General features: G+C 45.4%; 1 protein-coding gene across 1 annotated transcript in view; it reads right to left on the reverse strand.

Annotated features, from left to right (window-relative positions):
- ubr7 (ubiquitin protein ligase E3 component n-recognin 7) overlaps positions 1 to 14,131 on the reverse strand; it is a 55,051-nt gene extending 40,920 nt beyond the window's left edge. Inside the window, exons 1-2 of the mRNA XM_072274736.1 lie at positions 13,823 to 14,131; positions 8,871 to 9,004 (exon numbers count right to left, since the gene is read on the reverse strand). Of these exons, the coding sequence (XP_072130837.1) occupies positions 8,871 to 9,004; positions 13,823 to 13,972 (284 nt within the window). The 5' untranslated portion in view covers positions 13,973 to 14,131. The remainder of the gene's footprint in view (positions 1 to 8,870; positions 9,005 to 13,822) is intronic.
- Between the last annotated feature and the right edge of the window lie 4,919 nt (positions 14,132 to 19,050).

Raw genomic sequence — 19,050 nt, forward strand, 5'->3', positions numbered from 1 at the left:
CAAAGAAATCCAAAACAGATTAACCACTGTATCAAGGATAAAGCTTTCTAATTCCATTAGAAACGGGTCCAACCGATCAACTAGAGTGGAGAAAATGAGCAAATTAACAGCTCCATGTTCAAAGTGAATTTGTTATTAAAAGTCACTTTAAGGAGACGGTGCTGGAACTGGAACTGGATGAACTCGGAATCACTCGAAGGCTGAGGGGGTGATAGACAGGATAGGTGGAGAGGTAGTTACACCCAAGGTGCTGGACACAGAAGGTGAGGTGGTCAGGAAGGGATAAGGGGTTAAGCATCCTGCACTGGCTTGTACCCCTGTGGCCATCCCCCTCAACAACAGGTGTATCACTTTGGATAGTCACATTGACCAGGTCTCTGGCACTGAGTCTTGCCATGACTCAGAAGGGAAGTGGGGTGGGGGAAGTAGAGGCATGCTGTGGACAAGGGATTCATCAGTTAAGGAACAAACAGGAGGTTCTGTGGGTGAGAAGGCAATTCCTGGATGGTACGTTGCCTTCCTAGTGTCAGGGTCTGGGGTATCTCGGATCAAGTCCTCAGCGTTCAAGTGGGAGGGTGAACAGCTAGACAGCTATGGACGAGTGACAAGGTTCTGCATAGGGAGTTAGGCGCCAAGTTAAAGGGCAAGATCTCCAGGGTTGTGATCTCAGAATTGCTACCCGTGCCACATGCCAGTGAGGTTAGAACTAGGAAGATTATACAGTTTAATACATGGTTAAGGAGTTGGTATAGGAGGAAGGGCATAAGATTTTTGAATCATTGGGCTCTCTTCCAGGAAAGGTGGGATCTGTACAGAAGGGACAGTTTGCACCTGGACTGGAGGGGGATAATATCTTAGCGGGAAGGTTTATTAGTGCTGCCCAGTGAGGTTTAAGCTACTGTTGTAGGGCGATGGGAACCAGAATGCCAGAACAGTTAGTGGAGAGCTTGTGGAGACAGATGTTGGTAAGACCTCAAAGTTAGGAATCAAAAGGTTGAGCATGGTGCGGCTAGTGTCCTAAGCTGCCCATATTTCAATTCAAGAAGTATTGTAGGAAAGGCAGATAATAGTGTTGAAGATGAGGTAGCTGGTTTACAAAGACTACAAAAATGTGTAGTGAGGAGAAGCTGTTGATAGGGGAAAATTGCTGTTAACAGGATGAGTATAAGAAGTGCAAGAAAATACTTAAGAAAGAAATCAGGAGGGCTAAAAGAAGACATGAGGTTGCCTTGGCAGTCAAAGTGAAGGATAATCCAAAGAGCTTTTACAGGTATATTAAGAGCAAGAGGATTGTAAGGGATAAAATTGGTCCTCTTGAAGATCAGAGTGGTCGGCTATGTGCGGAACCAAAGGAAATGGGGGAGATCTTAAATAGGTTTTTTGCGTCTATATTTACTAAGGAAACTGCCATGAAGTCTATGGAATTAAGGGAAACAAGTAGTGAGATCATGGAAACTGTACAGATCAAAAAGGAGGAGGTCCTTGCTGTCTTGAGGAAAATTAAAGTGGATAAATCCCCAGGACCTGACAGGGTGTTCCCTCTGACCTTGAAGGAGACTAGTGTTGAAATTGCAGGGGCCCTGGCAGAACTATTTAAAATGTCGCTGTCTACAGGTGAGGTGCCGGAGGATTGGAGAGTGGCTCATGTTGTTCCATTGTTTAAAAAAGGACCGAAAAGTAATCCGGGAAATTATAGGCCGGTAAGTTTAACATCGGTAGTAGGTAAGTTATTGGAGGGAGTACTAACAGACAGAATCTACAAGCATTTGGATAGACAGGGACTTATTAGGGAGAGTCAACATGGTTTTGTGCGTGGTAGGTCATGTTTGACCAATCTATTGGAGTTTTTCGAGGAGGTTACCAGGAAAGTGGATGAAGGGAAGGCAGTGGATATTGTCTACATGGACTTCAGTAAGGCCTTTGACAAGGTCCCGCATGGGAGGTTAGTTAGGAAAATTCAGTCGCTAGGTATACATGGAGAGGTGGTAAATTGGATTAGACACTGGCTCAATGGAAGAAGCCAAAGAGTGGTAGTAGAGAATTGCTTCTCCGAGTGGAGGCCTGTGACTAGTGGTGTGCCACAGGGATCAGTGCTGGGTCCATTGTTATTTGTCATCTATATCAATGATCTGGATGATAATGTGGTAAATTGGATCAGCAAATTTGCTGATGATACAAAGATTGGAGGTGTAGTAGACAGTGAGGAAAGTTTTCAGAGCCTGCAGAGGGACTTGGACCAGCTGGAAAAATGGGCTGAAAAATGGCAGATGGAGTTTAATACAGACAAGTGTGAGGTATTGCATGTTGGAAGGACAAACCAAGGTAGAACATACAGGGTTAATGGTAAGGCACTGAGGAGTGCAGTGGAACAGAGGGATCTGGGAATACAGATACAAAATTCCCTAAAAGTGTCGTCACAGGTAGATAGGGTCGTAAAGAGAGCTTTTGGTACATTGGCCTTTATTAATCAAAATATTGAGGTATAAGAGCTGGAATGTTATGATGAGGTTGTATAAGGCATTGGTGAGGCCGAATCTGGAGTATTGTCTTCAGTTTTGGTCACCAAATTACAGGAAGGATATAAATAAGGTTGAAAGAGGGCAGAGAAGGTTTACAAGGATGTTGCCGGGACTTGAGAAACTCAGTTACAGAGAAAGGTTGAATAGGTTCAGACTTTATTCCCTGGAGCGTAGAAGAATGAGGGGAGATTTGATAGAGGTATATAAAATTATGATGGATATAGATAGAGTGAATGCAAGCAGGCTTTTTCCACTGAGGCAAGGGGAGAAAAAAAACCAGAGGACATGGGTTAAGGGTGAGGGGGGAAAAGTTTAAAGGGAACATTAGCGGGGGCTTCTTCACACAGAGAGTGGTGGGAGTATGGAATGAGCTGCCAGACGAGGTGGTAAATGCGGGTTCTTTTTTAACATTTAAGAATAAATTGGACAGATACATGGATGGGAGGTGTATGGAGGGATAGGGTCCGTGTGCAGGTCAGTGGGACTAGGCAGAAAATGGTTTGGCACAGCCAAGAAGGGCCAAAAGGCCTGTTTCTGTGCTGCAGTTTCTATGGTTCTATGTGAGGTAAAAGACAGACAAAAACTGAAAGGGTGAATACAGGATTGAAAGTGTTATATTTGAAGGTGCGCAGTACTGTATATGGAATAAGGTAGATGAACTTGTGGCACAGTTGCAGATTGGCAGGTGTGATGTAGGCATCATGGAATCATGGCTGAAAAAGAGATTATAGCTGGGAGCTTAACATCCAAAGAAACACATTGTATCAAAAGGATAGGAAAGTAGGCAGAGGGGGCAGTGTTGTTCTGCTGGTAAAAAATGAAATCGAATCATTAGAAAGAGGTGACTTAAGGGTGGAAGGTGTTGAGTCATTGTGGATAGAGCTAAGGAACTGCAAGGGTAAAAAGACCCTGATGGAAGTTGTATACAGACCCCCAAATACCAGTAAGGACGTGGCCCATAAAATACAACAGGAGATAGAAAATGCATACCAAAAGGGCAATGTTACTATAGTCATGGGGGACTTCAATATGCAGGTAGATTGAAAAAATCAGTTTGGTGCTAGATTCCAAGATGAGGAATTTCTAGATTGCCTGCAAGATGGCTTTTTAGAGCATCTTGTGGTTGAGCCCACGAGAGGATCAGCTATTCTGGATTGGATGATGTGCAACAAACCAGAATTGATTAGAGAGCTTAAGGTAAAAGAAACCTTTATGGGACAGTGATCATAATGATAGAATTCACCCTGAAATCTGAGGAGGTTAAAGTCCAATGTGTGGGAATTACAGGGAAGTAAAGGGAATTACAGAGGCTTGAGGGAGGAGTTGGCCAGAATTGATTGGAAAAGAACACTGGCAAGGATGACGACAGAGCAGCGAAGTCTGTAATTTCTGGAAGCAATTTGGAAGACAGGATATATACATCCCAAAGAAGTATTCAAAAGGAAAGATGACACAACCGTAACACTACTATGAAGGCGAGGGAGGAGATTGCTGAGCCTCTGGCAATCATCTTTGCATCATCAATGGGGACGGGAGAGGTCCTGGAGGATTGCAGATGTTGTTTCTTTATTCAATAAAGGGAGTAGAGATAGCCCAGGAAATTATAGACCAGTGAGTCTTACTTCAGTGGTTGGTAAGTTGATGGAGAAGAAACTGAGAGGCAGGATTTATGAACATTTGGAGAAGCATAATATGATTAGAAATAGTCAGCATGGTTTTGTCAAAGGCAGGTCGCACCTTACGAGCCTGATTGAATTTTTTGAGGATGTGACTAAACACATTGATGAAGGTAGAGTAGTAGATGTAGTGTATATATATTTTAGCAAGGTTTATTGAGAAAGTAAGGAGGCATGGCATCCAAGGGGACATTGCTTTGTGGATTCAGAACTGGCTTGTCCACAGAAGGCAAAGTGTGGTTGTAGATGGGTCACATTCTGCATGGAGGTCAGTGACCAGTGGTGTGCCTCAGGGATCTGTTCTGGGACCCCTTCTCTTTATGATTTTTATAAATGACCTGGATGAGGAAGTGGAGGGATGGATTAGTAAATTTGCTGATGACATAAAGGTTGAAGGTGTTGTGGATATCGTGGAGGGCTGTCCGAGGTTACAGCTGGACTATATTTTATACACACACACAAATAAGTATTTTAAAAAACAGGCCCTTCGGTCCACAATGTTGTGCTGACCCTCAAACCCTGCCTCCCATATAAACCCACACCATAAATTCCCCCATGTACCTGTCTAGTAGTCTCTTAAACTTCACTAGTGTATCTGCCTCCACCACTGACTCAGGCAGTGCATTCCACGCACCAACCACTCTGAGTAAAAAACCTTCCTCTAATATCCCCCTTGAACTTCCCACCCCTTACCTTAAAGCCATGTCCTCTTGTATTGAGCAGTGGTGCCCTGAGGAAGAGGTGCTGGCTGTCCACTCTATCTATTCCTCTTAATATCTTGTATACCTCTATCACGTCTCCTCTCATCCTCCTTCTCTCCAAAGAGTAAAGCCCTAGCTCCCTTAATCTCTGATCATAATGCATACTCTCTAAACCAGGCAGCATCCTGGTAAATCTCCTCTGTACCCTTTCCAATGCTTCCACATCCGTCCTATAGTGAGGCAACCAGAACTGGACACAGTACTCCAAGTGTGGCCTAACCAGAGTTTTATATAGTTATATAGTGGCAAAAGCAAAAGTTGCAAGATGGCCCAAGAATCTCATAGAACTAGAAGTCGTTTGCAAGGAAAAATGGGCGAAAATCCCCTAAACAAGAATTGAAAGACTCTTAGCTAGCTACAAAAAGCGTTTACAGGCTGTGATACTTGCCAAAGGGGGTGTTACTAAGTACTGCCATGCAGGGTGCCCAAACTTTTGCTTCGGGCCCTTTTTCTTTTTTGTTATTTTGAAACTGTAAAAGATGGAAATAAAGTTTTCTTGCTTAAAATAAATAAGAAATGTGTCATCTTTAACCTTATGCCTTTTGGAAATCAGTTCATCTTTTACTTGTTTAGCTATTCACAGTAACAAAAATTTTGACCAGGGGTGCCCAAACTTGTGCGAGTGTGCATGTGTGTGTGTAAATAAATAAATATAAATGCAGAGAGTGGTGAGTGTGTGGAATGGGCTGCTGGCGACCCTGGTGGAGGTGGATACGATAGGATCTTTTAAGAGACTCCTGGACAGGTACATGGAGCTTAGAAAAATAGAGGGCTATGGGTAACCCTAGGTAATTTCTAAGGTAAGGACATGTTCGGCACAGCTTTATGGGCCGAAGGGCCTGTATTGTGCTGTAGGGTTTCTATGTTTCTATGACTAAGCAGAGAAGTCAAAGCCAACACAAAAGCCAAAGAGGGCATATAATAGAGCAAAAAATAGTGGGAAGTTAAAGGATTGGGAAGCTTTTAGAAACAAACAAAAGGCAACTAATAAAGTCATTAAGGTAAAGCACACAAAATCCTGGAGGAACCCAGCAGGCCAGATAGCATCTATGAAAAAAACAAGTACAGTCAATGTCTTGGGCCAGGAGCATCTGCAGATTTTCTCGTTTGTGATTAAGCTAGAGATGGAATATGAAAGTAAGCTAGCCAGTAATATTAAAGAGGATACCAAAAGTTTCTTCAGATACATAAAGAGAGGACAGCGTGGATATCAGACTGCCAGAAAATGATCCGGAGAGGTGGTAATGGGGGACAAGGAAATGGACAAACTGAATAAGTATTTTGCATCATCCTTCATGGTGGAAGATAACTGCAGTATGGTGGAAGGTCCAGGTGTCAGGGACCACAAAGTGCATGAATTTACCATTACTTGAGAGAAAGTTTTTGGGAAACTGAAAGGTCTGATGGTAGACAAGTCAGCTGGATAAGATTCCAGCTTGGATAAAAACAGTAGTTGATTGGCAGGAGGCAAAGAGTGGGAATAAAGGGAGGCTTTTCTGACTGGCTGCCGGTGACTAGTGGTGTTCCACAGGGGTCTGTGTAATGACCGGTTCTTTTTACATTATATGTCAATGATTTGAATGACAGAATTGATGGCTTTGTTGCAATGTTTGCAGACAACATGAAGATCTGTGGAGGGGCAAGTAGTTTTGAGGAAGTTAGAGAGGCTACAGAAGGACTTAGACAGATTAGGAGAATGGGCAAAGAAATGGCAGATGGAATAGTGTTGGGAGTGTATGGTCATGCACTTTGGTTGAAGAAATTAAAAGGTTGACTATTTTCTAAATGGAGAGAAAATACAAAAAACTGAGATGCAAAAGGGACTGCACACGGATTCCCTGAAGGTTAACTTGCAGGTTGAGTCTGTGGTGAAGGCGGCAATTGCAATGTTAGCAGTCATTTCGAGAGGACTAGAATATAAAAGCAAGAATGTAATGTTGAGACTTTATAAAGCACTGGGAATATTCTGAGCAGGTTTGGGCCCCTTGTCTTAAAACGTATGTGCTGACACTGGAGAGGGTTCAAAGGAGGTTCATAAAAATGATTCCAGGATTGAACAGGTTGTCATATGAATAGTGATGTCTCTGGCCCTGTATTCACTAGAATTCAGAAGAATGAGGGGGAACCTCAGTGAAAACTATTGAATGGTGAAAGTCCTTGATAGAGTGGATGTAGAGAGTTTGTGTCCTATGGTGGGAGAGTCTAAGACCAGAGGACACAGCCTCAGAATAGAGGGGTGTGCTTTTAGGGCACACGAGGGGATTTTTTTAAAGCCAGAGAGTGGCAAATCTGTGGAATTTGTTACCATAGACAGCTGTGGAGGACAAGTCTGAAATATACATAAGGCTGAAGTTGACAGCTTCTTGATTGATCAGGGCATGAAGGGATATGGGGAGAAGGCAGGAGATTGGGGCTGAGAGGAAAATTGGATCAGCCATGCAGCCAACCAGCAGAGCAAACAACGGACCAAGTGGCCTAATGCTGCCTCTGTCTTATGGAACACACTACTGAGTTTACTTTTTCTTGTCGGCATTCACAGTCAAACAGAAATACAACAGAATCAATGAAAAGCTATTCACAAAGATAGACAAATAACCAATGTGCAAAAGACAAACTGTGCAAATAGTGAAACACAAATAAAATTGGTAATAAATAAATGAATGATGGCATCCATGTCTCGAAGGACAATGGAATATGCAACTGGAGTGGCCGCGCCAGGGCACAAGCCTGAGCAGAAGGCCTGGAGATCCTGAGATGCCCAGTTGTCCATCCCTCTCTCGGCCTCACCACTTTAGACCTATGGAAAGCGAAGCCATACGTTTGGAACAAGCTTAGCTGCAGGAGCAGCTGGAAGGATGTTCAATGACAGGGTCTCCACTCCAGATTTCTGTCTGGGTTTACGCCCGTAGCCATCGTCTCTCCCGAGGCTGCCCACAAAGCAACTGGAGATCTGTGGACAATTAATATCACCATTTTTTGTAGAATTTTCTGATCTTGATGCATCAGCAGCAATTTGAAGGTACCTATATTCTACCACACTCTAGTTAACAAACCCAGTCCTGCTTCACAATTGTTTTATTAAACGCCAAATGAACAAAGAATTAGAAACAGAGTAGGAATACAAGGGAAAAAAAGATGGTGGGCCAATGTGGTCAACCTTTCCTCTACTCATAAATAAACATTTCATTCAAATTTGTAGATAAGAGTTAACCAATCACAGTCTTTATTCAAATGATAAAATACATACAGAAGCTTCCAGAGTCATATAAAGTACTGTAACCACTAAGGGACACACTGAACAATGGCATTTAAACACTATGACCACTAGGAGCACACTGAACAATTGTATATACATACTGTGACCACTAGGAAACATACTAGATACGTGTATACAAAAGACATATATAGTTAGATATAAATCACGGGGAGGCAGGGTTGAGATGCATCTCTACTAAAGGAGGTATAAAGCACTCCTTCCCTCCACTGGCCTGCAGGACACCCTTGGGAAAGCTGTAGCACCTCCTTAGCCACCACCCACCCCCCAAAATCAGGGTCATGCGAAGCGATGGGAGCAGGTGATGGATGGCAGTATGAGGAGCCGGTGCAGATCACAAGTCCGGGTTATGTGACCACTGACACCAGGCAGACAACCTCTGAAGAGTATTGATAATGGCTGTGGTCACCCGTCTTGTAAAGACACTGCCCAGAAGGTGGCGATGGCAAAGCACTTCTGCAGAAAACTTGCCAGCAGCAACCATGGTCATGGAAAGACCATGATCACCCACATCACATGACATAGCTCATAATGAACAATATAAAATACAAGCAGGTAACTATATGTAAGCTGTGGAAGAAAATAATTGTGCAGCCTAATCCAACACTGTTCGGAGTTTCCTTTCTCTACCCGATCATACCTTTTAGTGTAAAGTTCAAACAACTCATGGCCTTCGTGACACTTGTAGCTGCAAGCCAAACAGATGCCGGCAGGCTGTCCCCCCTTGGGCGTACACGTGTTGCATGCATACAGTGCCTGTCTCTTCACGTAGCCCTGCAGGGGAAAGCAAATCAGTAACTTCAGAAAGGAACAAAGATAAATCATAAATACAGCAATTACTGGGTCAGGTCCTAGAGAGAGAGCGAGAGAGACAGAGACACAACCTGTCTAAACAAACGGCTGGAGGAAGCAAAAGATTGAAACACAGTCAAATGTAGAATTTAACTCAGGAACACAGTCTCTGAGCTCTCACCTTCAAACTCCATACAGTGACACAGAGCAAGAGGTTAAGGGGTTACAAATTCAACTGAATTTATCCAAAGTGCCTCTCTCAGTTGTATATACATCAAACTCAGAAACTTCCTGTACCACACAAAACACACTCACCCGTCTGGTTTTTAACAGAGTGTTTATAAAAGACAATCATGTGCAAGTCCCCACAAGGCCTTTTCAAAACGTCCTAGGGTGCTTCCTGGCAGCTTGCTCCAAGGAATAGTTATCAGGCAACCCAACAATCAACCACTGAACATAAGAGGTAGGCAACAAAAAGATTTGAAGAGCGTTTGGTAGCACCAAAAATAATTAAAAAGGCAGTAATTCCTGAAGAAGGGTCTCGGCTCAAAATATCAACTGTTCAGTCTTTTCCATGGATGCTGCCTGACCTGCTGAGTTCCTCCAGCATTTTCTGTGTTACTAAATTAATTCCAGGGATCAGAGCTTTCACAGCTGAAGACTTACAGGTCATTTCCAGCACACAAGCATAAAGGCTCTATGGCATAAAAAACGACGGGAGCCCCTGTCCCAGAGCCAATGTTAGCAACGTCAGAGGCGCACGAGACTGCAGACGCTGGAACACAAACAGCCACTGGAGGGACTCCGTGGGTCAGGGAACACCTGGAGAAGAAAACAGATACAGTAGTTGCTCTCTGCATTGAGACCGTCTATCCAGACAGATCAAGCCTCTCCCTCATGGACTGTATGTACACTTCTCACAGCCTCAGGAAGCAACCAGCATATTCCAAGGTTCCACCCAGCCTGCACAATCTCTCCTCTGCACCGCTCATCCCCTTCAATCGCACAGATGGTACAAAAGCCTTGAAGCACATCACAACAGGCTCAAGGACATCTTCACCAGATTAATGACCACTGGAGTACAATAAGTACCTCACAATCTACCTTGTTATGGTCCTGCCCCACCCTCTCTCAGTAGTATTTTATTCTACACCCTGCATCAATACTGCTAAAAAAAAAAAAAAAATCTTACAAAAGACTTTGCTGGAAGGACAGACACACCACACCCACGTACTGGAGGTGGCTGACATGAATGGTATCTCCACCATGAAAAAGCAACACCACCTCCGATGGAGAGATCGTGTCATTCGATGTCTAACTCGCATCTCCCCAAACAGATCCTTTACCCCCAGTAGAGGGAAGTCAGTGAGCCCCCGTGGGCAAAGAAAATGCTTCAAAGATGACATCAAAATCAGCCTGAAGTAGTTCAACATTACATTTAAAAACTGGGAAGACACAGTACTCAATAGATAGACCTGGAGGAAATTTGTTCTAGAGGGAGATGTGCTACACGAGAACAACGTTCACAGTGCCGCAGAGAACAAGCAGCCGCTGTGAAAGGAGAGACTGAACAATCAAAAGACCCGACCAGTCACCAGAGACACCACTTACTCGTGTCCACACTGCACCAGAGTGTGTGGATCCCAGATCAGCCTGTACAGACACCCGAGGACCCACAAACAGACAACACCATAGAACATCATACTCAACTGATCACAATACCAGATCTTACACGTGACAATATCAATGAATTTACCAGTATCTACATACAAGGTGTAGTCGACCCTCTCCATTGCTGTGGCCAATCCTACAGCAATCTGATTCACATTGGCACCAAACAGACAATGATTTACAGGACACAGTAGCGTCATGGTTAGCATGAAGCCTTTTCTGCTTGAGAGATTCCAGAGTTCAGGGTTCAATCCCAGCACTGTCTCCCCGCAAACACCTGGGATTAGGTTCGGGTTAAAAGGTGGGTTACTGGGAGGTGGGGCTCAGGGAGCCGGGGCCTGTTACACACGGTACTGTACCTCTAAATAAATAAACACAGGCAATTTGAGAGCCAACAGCAAATTGACAGGGACAAAAAAAACACAGGCAAATGCTGCCAAGGACCCAAATGCACTGTGAGCCAAAGCCAAGTACTGTAAAGTTACTAATCGAACAGCAGGGATTCATTTCCAACAGTAATTGGTTCAGCACAGTATTGTGGGCTGAAGGGCCTGATCCTATTCTATGTTCAGTAGCAGAAAATGACTAGCTTTTACTGACAGCAAACTCAAATGCATATAGTGTACAAACAACTGCAGTACATTAGAAACTCATCCAATACAGAAACCTGGGTCTACGCAGAACAGACTCAAGGGTTTTTAGTAATCAGAATCACTTTTATTATCGCAAACACGAGGAATTCTTCCGTCTCCACCGCATCTGCTCTCAGGGTGAGGCTTGTCATTCTAGGACGAGGGAGATGTCCTTTTTTTTTTAAAGAAAGAGGCTTCCCTTCCTCCACTATCAACTCTGCTCTCAAACGCATCTCCCCCATTTCACGTACATCTGCTCTCACTCCATCCTCCCGCCACCCCACTAGGAACAAGATTCCCCTGGTCCTCACCTACCACCCCACCAGCCTCCGGATCCAACATATTATTCTCCGTAACTTCCGCCACCTCCAACAGGATCCCACCACTAAGCACATCTTTCCCTCTCCCCCTCTCTGCTTTCCACAGGGATCACTCCCTACGCAACTCCCTTGTCCATTCGTCCCCCCCATCCCTCCCCACTGATCTCCCTCCTGGCACTTATCCTTGTAAATAGAACAAGTGCTACACATGCCCTTACACTTCCTCCCTCACCACCATTCAGGGCCCCAGACAGTCCTTCCAGTGAGGCGACACTTCACCTGTGAGTCGGCTGGGGTGATATACTGCGTCCGGTGCTCCTGATGTGGCCTTCTATATATTGGCGAGACCCGACGCAGACTGGGAGATCATTTTGCTGAACACCTACGCTCTGTCCGCCACAGAAAGCAGGATCTCCCAGTGGCCACACATTTTAATTCCACGTCCCATTCTCATTCTGATATGTCTATCCACGGCCTCCTTTACTTAAAGATGAAGCCACACTCAGGTTGGAGGAACAACACCTTATATTCCGTCTGGGTAGCCTCCAACCTGATGGCATGAACACTGACTTCTCAAACTTCCACTAATGCCCCACCTCCCCCTCGTACCCCATCTGTTATTTATTTATATACACACATTCTTTCTCTCTCTCTGTCCCTCTCACTATATTCCTTGCCCATTCTCTGGGTTTCACCCCCTCCCCCCTTTCCTTTCTCCCTGGGCCTCCTGTCCCATGATCCTCTCATATCCCCTCTGCCAATCACCTGTCCAGCTCTTGGCTCCATCCCTCCCCCTCCTGTCTTCTCCTATCATTTTGGATCTCCCCCTCCCCCTCTCAAATCCCTTACTCACTCTTCCTTCAGTTCGTCCTGACGAAGGGTCTTGGCCCAAAACGTCAACTGTACCTCTTCCTAGAGATGCTGCCAGGCCTGCTCCGTTCACCAGCAACTTTGATGTGTGTTGCTTCACTTTTAGTATCACTGACATACATCATGAAATTTATATTGCACCAGTACATTGCCATCTATAATAGTTTTAAAAACTACAAACTAAATTAGTAGAAAAAGAGCATCAGATGGATCCTGTGTCAGTAGGTGCATCCAACACTGCCAAAATACAGTGTAATCAGCAAAGCCCACGGGATTCAATTGATATACGTGGACCTTCAGTGGCTAATTTAAAAAGAGCTGGAGCAGAAAAGGCTGAGATGATCAATACCGGATGTACACACCACATGACATAGGTACAGAATTAAGCCATTCAGCCCATCGAGTGTGCAATCATTCCATCATGGCTGATTTATTATCCCCCTCAACCCCATTCTCTTGCCTTTGCTCTGTAACCTTCGACACCCTGACTAATCAATAAACCTAGCAACCTCCACTTTGAATATGCCCAATGACTTGGCATCCACAGCCGTGTCTGCCAATGAATTCCAGAGATCACTGTCCTCTGGATAAAGAAATCCTGCATCTCTGTTGTAAAGGGGCGTCCCTCTATTCTGAGGCCGCTGGCTCTCCCACATGAACATGGGCAGCAGATCTGAACTGGTTCCTCACTGTAAGAACATGAAGATGAACCCAGCCCGATACATGCTCTGTATCCGCGCTCCACAAAGAGTCAGCGGACCAATCACAGCCGCCCAAACCCATTACGTAAAAATGGCGCCAGACAGACGCGAGTCAACGGCTGGAGCACCTCGGGGAGGCTAACTGATCCTTTCGCAGAATTAACTGGGGTCTAAAATAAAATCTTGTGGGGAAAAAAACCTCCCCGTCCACAAATAAACACCTCACACCCAACCCAAGGGCGCAAGCCCTCCACCCGCTGGTTTAATTGTACTGTATCCGTTTTTGTTTATGATAAAAATGTATGGAGTGGCATGGAAATGCCTGGCCAACCTGAAACTCGGGGTATTCAGCCACAACAGATGCATCACACGGACAATGCTGGGGGAATCTTTGGAGGGATCGCAACCCCTTTTTACTGCATTAAACAGGACCCCCGACCGGGAAACAGGCGGCGTTTCGGGCCGGGACCCACCGTCCTCCCGGTTATTTCAGCTCGACTGTCAAAGGATTGACATAACCCATCATTGCGACCCGACCCGACCGGGTCCTCGACGCCGCAGGACGGACCCGCGCAACACATCGTTAGGCCTTATAGACGGACTCGCCTCCGGGTAAGAGCACTTATCCGAGTCGCTGCCGCCCAGAACCGCGCACGCTTCGTGCTCCAGTTCCTCATTTTCCTCCAACACGTCGGCCAAGGACACGATGGGATCCTCATCTAGCGGCCGCTTGTGGTTCTCCTCGTTTGCCGCCATCTCCAAGTCTGTGAGGACTTCCGGGGTTGGGGGCCGTTTAAATCAAATCCCCTCCCCTCGCGTCCCCTCCCCGCGCGGCCTTTTCCTCACAAAACACGCGTGGCGTCGGACTCGTCGCGGCTATTTCATTGTTACGTGAATTTAACCTGCGCTGCGGGGGTGAGGGGTCAAAGTGCGGAGGTGACCCCCTCCCCCTGCCATGGCCGACTGCGAGGTTTGCGCCGAGCTGGTGGAGCGGAGCGGCCGGAGCCGGCGGTACTGCGCCCGCACCCGGCGCACCATCCCGGGCATCCTCGCTGGCGTCCGCGGCCTCCTCGATCAGCTGGGCGGCGCCCTCAGCGACCTGGTCCTGCGGGAGAAACAGCCCGACCCCGGGAGGGCGGCCTCGGCCTCCGCCTCCGGCTCCGGTGGGTTTGTGGTGACTGCACATCAGTCTGTGTAAATATAGAGCGCGTCTACTCAGCGGGTCGCTAGTTAAACCATACAACACCCCCTTCGGCCCACAGGTCTGCCGAACCAATTAAACTAGTAATCAAATGGTTAACTGATCCCCTTTGCTGACACAATGTCCATACCTCTCCATCTCCCTCACATTCATCTGCCTATCTAAACTTCTCTTAAGTTCCCAAAGTTCCCGCCTCAACCATCACCCCAGGCACCCACCGATCCCTGTGTATAAAAAACTTGCCCCTCACGTCTTGTTTAAAATTCCCCCTCTCAGTTTAAATGCATGTTCTCTGATATTAGACATTTCAACCCTGAGTAAAAAGATACTGTCTGTCAGATCTCCGCCGCTCCAGTAAATACACCACCTGTGTGTCCAACCTGTCTAATCCACAGGCACATTCCCTCTAATCCAGGCAGCTTCCTGGTAAACCTCTCCTGCACCCTCTCAGCCTCGACATCCGTCCTAGATCCTGCAGTTCCCCAGGGATGAGAAAACAACCCAAGTTTATCCAATGTTTCTCATGGACTCTAATCTAGACATCACCCTGGTAAATTAGGTATAATCAGGATGGAAATGTTGTAAATGAGAGTTGGTTCTGAATGCTGTTGCTGCCTTTTATTGTTTGCATGATATGTGTGTTTTCCCTCTCCGTGTCTGTGAGCTCCGTGGCAACTTGCCCCGCTGTGTGATGAAGGTTTGGGGTCTACTCCGGCTCTCCAGGCTCCGTGTCTTCCGATTCGCTTTCATTCTGAACGCTGTCGCTTGCTTTTACTGTTTGCAGGATTTGTGTATCTGTCTGTCTGCCTCCCTCCCTCCCTGTTGGTGTTCTTTCAGGTTTCTTGCGTGGCTGCCTGTAAGTGAACAAATCTCAAGGTTGTATCATTTATACATTCTTTGACGATGAATGTACTTTGAAATTTTGATATGTTAAGTTAGGGAAAGACTTTATTGTAATTTGTTTAAACCCGTTAGAGTTCTGAAAGTAAGGCTTACTATTATATGTTGGCGCTTGTCTCTTTTAGAATGTCCAAAAATGCTTAACAGTCAGCTAATATTCTTTTGAATTGCACACACTTGTGTGGGACCCGTCCCAGGAATTTCATGTACAGAAAACTACACGATCTATGAAGGAGAAATACTGTCCAGGAAACCAGGTTTAACTTGCCATGATCCGAACAGCAGATGCGGGCATTCTGAAGGAAGAATTTGAAAATGCTGGGAGCGTTTTCACGATTGTGCAGCAGGGAGAGTTAAATGGTGTGGAGGATTGGTTACCATACACATGAATCTGCTCTGCAAAATTGCACCTGAAATCCTCAGGGTGGAGGGAGCACCTCTGAGGCGCTATTCCCTCTAAGATGTTCCGGTGCGTGGCCACACTGTAACTAAAATGCTCCCACGCACATAATGTTTGTTGCTGCACAGGTGGAATTTTCTTAAATATAATAATTCATTAAAGTGCTGTGTAGTTCTCAGGTTGTGTAAAAACTTCCTGCTCAGAACAGTGGTTGGTCTGCGCAGCTGTGGGAAAAAAAATGAGAGAGAACGTTGTTCTGAGGTGCAATCTCAAGGCTTTGCTGTTGTGTTAACGATGGAATTGTTCTGAGTAGACCAGGAGGAATCAGATACATTCAAATTCAAATAAGTTAATAAAATATAATTCAAAGTGTATGTAGTGCACAGCACAGGTAAACAGTAAACAGCTTGTTATCCTTGTGATGAGGCAGGGTATTCATTAGTCTCTCAGCTGTTCCCCAGTCTGGCAGTCCTAGTCCTGATGCTCCTGTACCTCCTCCCTGGTGGTTGTGGGTCAGAGAGATTGTGGGATGGGTGGTAGGGATCCTCAACAATGCTTCGGGCCCTTCATCTGCAACACTCCCGATAAATTGGGGGGGGGGAGGCGGGTAGAGAACAGAGCTCTCCTGGCCTTGCCTTACTCCTGGAGACACAAGATCTTACAGAGGCTGGAATTTGGAGCCACAAAGGCGACTGGAGGAAGTTGGAAGCTGGAGAAAACTCCAATGCAAAGTTTCATCCGTAATGACGGACAATTCCTTTCTCTCCCACAGATGTTCCTCCAACAGACACTTTTCTTGTACAAGTCTGTTTGGCCCCAAAGGGATAATGTTTGAGGAACATTTGATGGCTCTGGGCCTGTACTCATTGCGAGTTTTGCAGAATAAGGGAAGAGGATCTCATTAAAACCTATTGAATATTGAAAGGCCTCAACAGAGTGGATGTGGAGAGGATGTTTCCTGTAGTTGGGGAGACTAGGACCAAAGGACACAGCCACAGAGGGATGTCCATTTAGAACAGATGAAGAGGAATTTCTTTAGCCAGAGGATGGTAATATCCTGCTTCTGCTTGGTACTGTGCAAGCACTGCCGGATGGCTGTTATAACGTGCAGTCAGTGTGAACGGCGTGGGAGTTAAATTGTAAAGTAAGCTTTTTTTGACCAGATCCCCTAAATCGATTTGATTGAGTCTTTAAAAATATTAATGTCAGAAATACTGCGCAGGTCTGGCAACAGAAGATTCCACTCTGTTGTTGATCTTGGGTAGAGGGAGTACTGGTACCAAATCTTATTGAATGAGGGAGTTTACAATATGTGAGGTCCAGTTTGCTGTCGAGTTGAACTGACCCTGTGACGAATTTGGATGCTTGATGGAATTCATTGCCATAGATTGCTGTGGAGGCAAAGTGATTGGGTATATTTAAAGTGGAGGTTGATAGGTTCTTGATTAGTCAGGGAAACAGAGGTTATCTGGAGAAGGCAAAGTTTCAGAGCTGAGTGAAGAGCATGGTAAGTGAACTTTAGATTCTTCCATAAATGGAGCTGGAGGTGGTTGACAGGCTGAGAGGCTGCCAGTTTGTGAAGTGTTGCACTCCTTCCACTGCTTATGCAGACTTCTGTGTGGCCCCAGTGTATGCATTTGAGATTCCCAACAGCATCCTGACTGCTCTTTCTGTACAAGTAGTCCTGGACCAGAGGTTCCCAGGGGTTAGTGGGATATTGCAATTCCTTTTCCAGAACAAAAAGCTTTGAGGATATCCTTTAAATCTCAGTCCACCTGGTGATCTTCACCCAATATTGAGTTCAAAAATTGTATAGTATCCACTGTAGCTGACCAGAGATGGCCCATGCTGTACTGATTGAGATTGTTGTCTGGGAGAGAATGTTCATCTTGTGGCATTTCTCCATTCAGTGAGTTGGGAAGATTTTGTCCAGGCAGTGTTAGTGGCATTTTTACGGAGCCTGATGATCCCTGCTGAAGATGGAGCAGATCTTCAACGTTCAGAATTGTTTAGTCATTTCCAGAGCACAGGTGTAAAGGAGAACAAAATCATTTTTATTCTGGACTTGATGCAAAATAAACACAATAAGATAAAGAAAGTACATAAGATCACTTGTATACAAAGACTGATTGTATGTCCATAAAGTGACACTAGACACAGGAGTGTCTGTACACAAGGTGACTGTGTCGTGGTGGTTGGGGCTGTGGAGGTGTATAGGAGGGTGGTGATCCCAACGGCCTAGTAGACCTGAGTTGTGTGTGAGCTCTGGGACCTTTGATCATCGAGTATTATTTCCTGCAATTCGGAGGTTGCTTTGAAGGTTATGGTGATAACATTCACCGATGCTTGGCTTGGCGAGAGGTGATGCCTGAGATATGAAGAGAAGTCCACGTCAATATGAACCTTCCTTCATTGATGCAATGCAGTGGGGACGTGCTTTTCGAGCTCCTCAATGTTTGGGATATTAAGACCCATTCTCGTCTGCTTCAGTGCATGAGTTCACCGGGGTGGCCCTGGACGGTAAAAACTGCCAAGAGGGTCATCGGAGTCTCCCTCTCACTTGTGCAGACAAAGGGCCTGAAGCATCCTTGAAGATCCCTACCACCTGTCTCACAACCTCTTTGCTCTAATCAGGACTGGGACTGCCAAGATATCTGCAAGGCGCGATGCCTCAAAAAGGCCGAGTCCATCATTAAAGACCCCTGCCACCCAGGGCATGCCCTTTTCTCACTGTTACCATCAGGTAGGAGGTACAGAAGCATGAAGGCACACACTCAGCGATTCAGGAACAGCTTCCTCCCCTCTGCCATCCGATTCCTAAATGGACATAGAACCCGTGAACACTACCTCAGGCTTTTTTGTTTATGTTTTTGGACTATGTATATTTTGTAAAGGAAAGCTAAATTACTGCAGTAGTTTTCTTTCTATTGTTATGTATTGCATTGTACTGTTGTCACACAGACAAATCTCACAATATATGCCAGCGATATTAAACCTGACTCTCATAAACTTGTGGTAATAATTAGGTGAACATTTTGGGTCATAATTGTCCATAATGTCATTAGCTTCAAGTTAATTACAGATAAGGATAGGACTGGTCCTCGAGTTAAGGTTCTACATTGGAGAAGGGCCAATTTTGAGGAAATGAGAAAGGATCTAGGAAGAGTGGATTGGGATAAGTTGTTTTCTGGCAAGGATGTGTTCAGTACGTGGAAGGCATTCAAAGGCGAAATTTTGAAAGTGCAGAGTTTGCATGTTCCTGCCAGGATTAAAGGCAAAGTTAACAGGCACAGGGAACCTTGGTTTTCAAGGGATATTGGTGATCTGGTTAAG

Source organism: Mobula birostris, chromosome 1 (genome assembly GCF_030028105.1).
Source record: "Mobula birostris isolate sMobBir1 chromosome 1, sMobBir1.hap1, whole genome shotgun sequence".
In the NCBI taxonomy this organism is placed as follows: Eukaryota; Metazoa; Chordata; class Chondrichthyes; order Myliobatiformes; family Myliobatidae; genus Mobula; species Mobula birostris.